The sequence below is a fragment of the Condylura cristata genome, unplaced genomic scaffold (assembly GCF_000260355.1).
Source record: "Condylura cristata isolate star-nosed mole 26May11 unplaced genomic scaffold, ConCri1.0 scaffold00006, whole genome shotgun sequence".
In the NCBI taxonomy this organism is placed as follows: Eukaryota; Metazoa; Chordata; class Mammalia; order Eulipotyphla; family Talpidae; genus Condylura; species Condylura cristata.
The window spans coordinates 67,403,004-67,407,013 of record NW_004567107.1 but is presented as its reverse complement, the minus strand read 5'-3'; the positions used below and the strand labels follow the sequence as shown (position 1 = coordinate 67,407,013).

Here is a 4,010-nt window from a genome sequence, read left to right as displayed (position 1 = left end):
TTTGGATCTTACAGAGATCTTAGTATGTTTGTGGTCCATTTTACTGAGTCACCCAATAACCCAGTATTGAATAGGGCTCAGAGCAAGTAAAGGCTTTTTGCATGTCTAGGCTGCTCTGTCATTTGGGGCCCAGTAGATATCAGTGACAGGGAGAGATGCTATTGATATATGGAGCCTTAGGCAGGTCATTATGGATGAATCACAGTGCATAGTGTAGGAATTTGGAACTGACATTCCATCCTCTGTGAATTTCATCATTTTGCAAAACTGATTTTAGTTTTGCTGGATCTTAGCAGACAATGAAGGTTAAACATGGGCCACCAAGTTCATGGAATGCTCATGAACTGAGTGCCCAATGAATATGGGCAAATCTATACATTACAAATTCTACAATGTAGAGACACGGTGCAGCTTTAAGTTCCCTATTTTAAAATAAAAATGAACACGAATATGTAAAATTCAGTGTTTTAAGTGATGACAGACCACACTGAGCACACAATCATTAATATTTGCTTTTCATCTCAAAAACTTTTGCTTTTTAGACATTAGTGTAAAAGCAACTGAGTTTAGAAAACCATCAACTTCAAATGTGATCACATATGTCATCTTATTGCTACAACTTTCAATAATAAAACATCAATAGAAATAGGCAGGGCAATACTTAAAAAGCTTTTGCAAATATACCTAGGAATTGGTGACTGAAATAAATGCCATAAACAGAGGTTTCCCTATTACTCAGGCCCTACCCCTCCCCTAATAAAATATGCCAAGTACTATAGCTACAGATCCACTTGAGCAAGTTCCTCCCTCATAACTTGCTGAACTATTTCTCTCCTCTTATACTTCCTTTGCAATTTAAGGATAAGGAATTATTTAGATGTCTAGACCATAAGTATATGAGTAAAGTTTGTGCTTCACATTCAATTTTTGTTGTAAATAATTTTAAACAATTTTAAGCTTATTGGTTCTGAAAAATGCCTTTAGACTACAGATGTGGTCTAGAAATTTTCACCAGCTTAAAAGTCTTTGAGAGGTATAAAAACTTCAAGTATCAATAGTTTGACATTGAAGTCTGATCTAACATTACAATAACTATTATGTTAGCAAAAAGTCTTTCCACCTAGATGTTTCCTTAATTGAGTTTTCCCTGGATTCTGTGGACAGCTCTGGTAAACAGCATGATGAAGTAACCCTCTTAAGATTATACAGACTGAACATAACAGATTTTATCTTTTCCACAGATGGCTAGGAACAAAGTCTACTGAAGATTCTGTGGGATATAAAACTGCAGTTATCTTCCAGTCTTATTTCCTTCATAATGGATTAAGAAGAGAACATTTCATTTACTTATTCCTTATATTTTATTTGACTGGGAACCTGAGCTTTTCAAATACATACTCTTCTTTAACATGAAGAACATGGATATTTTTCCCCCTAAAAAATATTTGTTTTCCAAACAACTATAACCATTCTGCAGGGGTGGAGAGGTGAACAGGATGAAAACCATGGCAGAAAGAGCACACAGGACTATGGTGATGGCATATGGGTGAATTGGTGGTGGGAAGTCCATGGGTATTACAACCAAGATAAAAAAATGTACAAAATGAAAAACGTTAAAAAAATTTTTAAATACTTGTTTTTTGCAGAACAGGTTAAAGAAAATAAATCACCCATAACTCACCCAGAAGTCTTGTAATGTCCTTCTAGACTATTAAATATGCCAATATATGATTTTATTTCTATTATGACCTGTGTTTACGTACATAGTCAGCTTTGTTCCATTCTAAAAGTACTTTGAACTCAAGGATTAGTGGGCTAAGCCTCATGATTTCACCTATTTTCTGAAGTGAAAGAACAATTATGAGTGGCCAACATCGTATCTTTGAAGTATCTTGAACATACTTCTTCATTTACTATCAAACACTTTACATTTGTTAGTCACAATCTGCCATCCTAGGTACAAATGAGGTTTTCCAGAAGACTCAAGTAGAATGCTAGACAAGTCTTAACAACCCACTTGTGTCTGGTCCCCATTCAAGTGCAAAGTAGTAATATGTTCTCCATTAGTGTGATTCACAGAAACACTCTAGAGTAAATGATTCTTAAGATTTTCATCACCTTGCCATATATTAGATTAACATTCTTGAGTCAAAGGAAGAAGAACACCTTTTTTGGTGTTTAAAAACTAAGAATTTATATGCCTATTCTCTTCTAAAAAGTAAATTGATTTCCTTTCTTAAAAAGATTTATTCTTGCCCTTCTAGAATGTCAAATGTTGCTAGATCCAAAAGTTACGCTGACATAAAATCTGCATATTTAGAATTAGAAAATCCAGTGTTTCTCCTAAAGTACCACTTTAGTTTTGTCTTTACACATACCCCGATTATATTACCCAACTACACAAATGTTAATGCATTACAGTAAAAAAGACATTCTACTTCAACAACTGAATTAAAATTTATTTTAAAAGGTAATGTTTTATACATCCTTTTGAAAAATGAAAATTCAAAAGTCTTAGAATGAAACAGTATCAACATTATAAAGCTATTTATAACAGTGATTAAAGTAGTGGGAACATTTTACCCTTACAAAAATGTCACAGAATTCAAGTCACAACTTGGATCCTCAATGATTCAAGTGTTTTATATATATATATATATATATAGTAAGGGTTTAGTCAGTTTTAAGATAAAATTCTTCCAGATTCTGTGCTCAAGTCCTCTGTTATCAGCATCCATCAGCTCAAACAGTGGGATAGCTGGCTGCTGAAGCGATTCCACAGTGGTTGTTTTCATCTTTGGCCATTTTTACATAGCCATTATCACCCCATTCTGTACCCCAACTGGAAGAAAAGCACATTCCATTTCATCCAAAGAAGCAAGAATCATGAACTTTCACTCACAATAATCAAGACTTAAAATGGTGCTTACCAGCTATCAGACATTATTCAAAGTGCTGTTACACATGCTTATATTAATTCTTCTAGGTTCTTAACTTTTTGACAGGAAATTGAGGCTAAAGTGAGGTTCCAATATAGCAGTCTTGTCTCTACAGGTTATCTTAAAGAACTTAACTGACTACTGATTCCAAACAAAGAACCCTTTACAAGATCTGGAATTTTATACCTGTTCTTGACAATCCAAAATTTATTGCTGTTTGAATCTGTTCCTTCAAAGCCATAGCCAACCACCAGAACACCATGATCCAGTTCTTTGCTGCTGCAATCTGGTTCATAATAAATGCCTGGGAGAGTAAAATTCAAAAATGAGGTCAGGTGCAGCCAAGTGACATGTGTCAATAACCTGCCTAAGAGAGATAACTCATAAGCCAGTAGGTGTCATAAACAAATTTCAAGCCTTAAATATTGGTCCAAAATAATTGTTGATTAAAAAAGGAAAAAGCCAAACTTAACTCAATGGAAATAATCAAAATCCAATTAAATCATACTTACCAAATATCAGCTAAAGTTATCTTCTACTTTAAAAGATTTGCAATGACACGATCTATTGGTATGAAAGCTAAGCTACAACATAGTAATTAGCATAATGCCTTTATATTCTTAGAACTGACTATAATCAAGGATATGATACAGTACAAAACAAAATACTTAAGCCACAGGGCTCTCTATCATAGAATTTTAATAGAAAAAAAAGTGGAATAAACATTCAATACTTGGAAAATATTTACATAAACTAGATTATATCTATGGAATTAATTGGATAGTCATTCAAAATTAATTATGAAGTCTTGTCTGCATGATAAATGCTTACAGTATGTCAGATGGATAAACATCCTTATGTTGAATGCACACTCAAAATCATACAGTCCTGGAAAGCAGGACCCCGTATCAAAACCATCTTTTAATGGTGTTGCTTTCCAATTTTGTCTGCCTGAATTTTGATAAAAACCCACCTACCTGATTTATAAAACTGGAAGGACGAATGGCTTGCATCAATAGCAACAGAGATAGGTCCCACAGTAGCCACTGCTTTCATAAGGCTCTTCTCCCG

General features: G+C 34.0%; 1 protein-coding gene across 1 annotated transcript in view; it reads right to left on the bottom strand.

The window, feature by feature from the left end:
• Window positions 1-2,729: 2,729 nt before the first annotated feature.
• The window catches only part of CTSL (cathepsin L), a 4,697-nt gene continuing 3,416 nt past the window's right edge, over window positions 2,730-4,010 (bottom strand). Inside the window, exons 6-8 of the mRNA XM_004677797.2 lie at window positions 3,917-4,010; window positions 3,126-3,243; window positions 2,730-2,842 (exon numbers count right to left, since the gene is read on the bottom strand). Of these exons, the coding sequence (XP_004677854.1) occupies window positions 2,743-2,842; window positions 3,126-3,243; window positions 3,917-4,010 (312 nt within the window). The 3' untranslated portion in view covers window positions 2,730-2,742. The remainder of the gene's footprint in view (window positions 2,843-3,125; window positions 3,244-3,916) is intronic.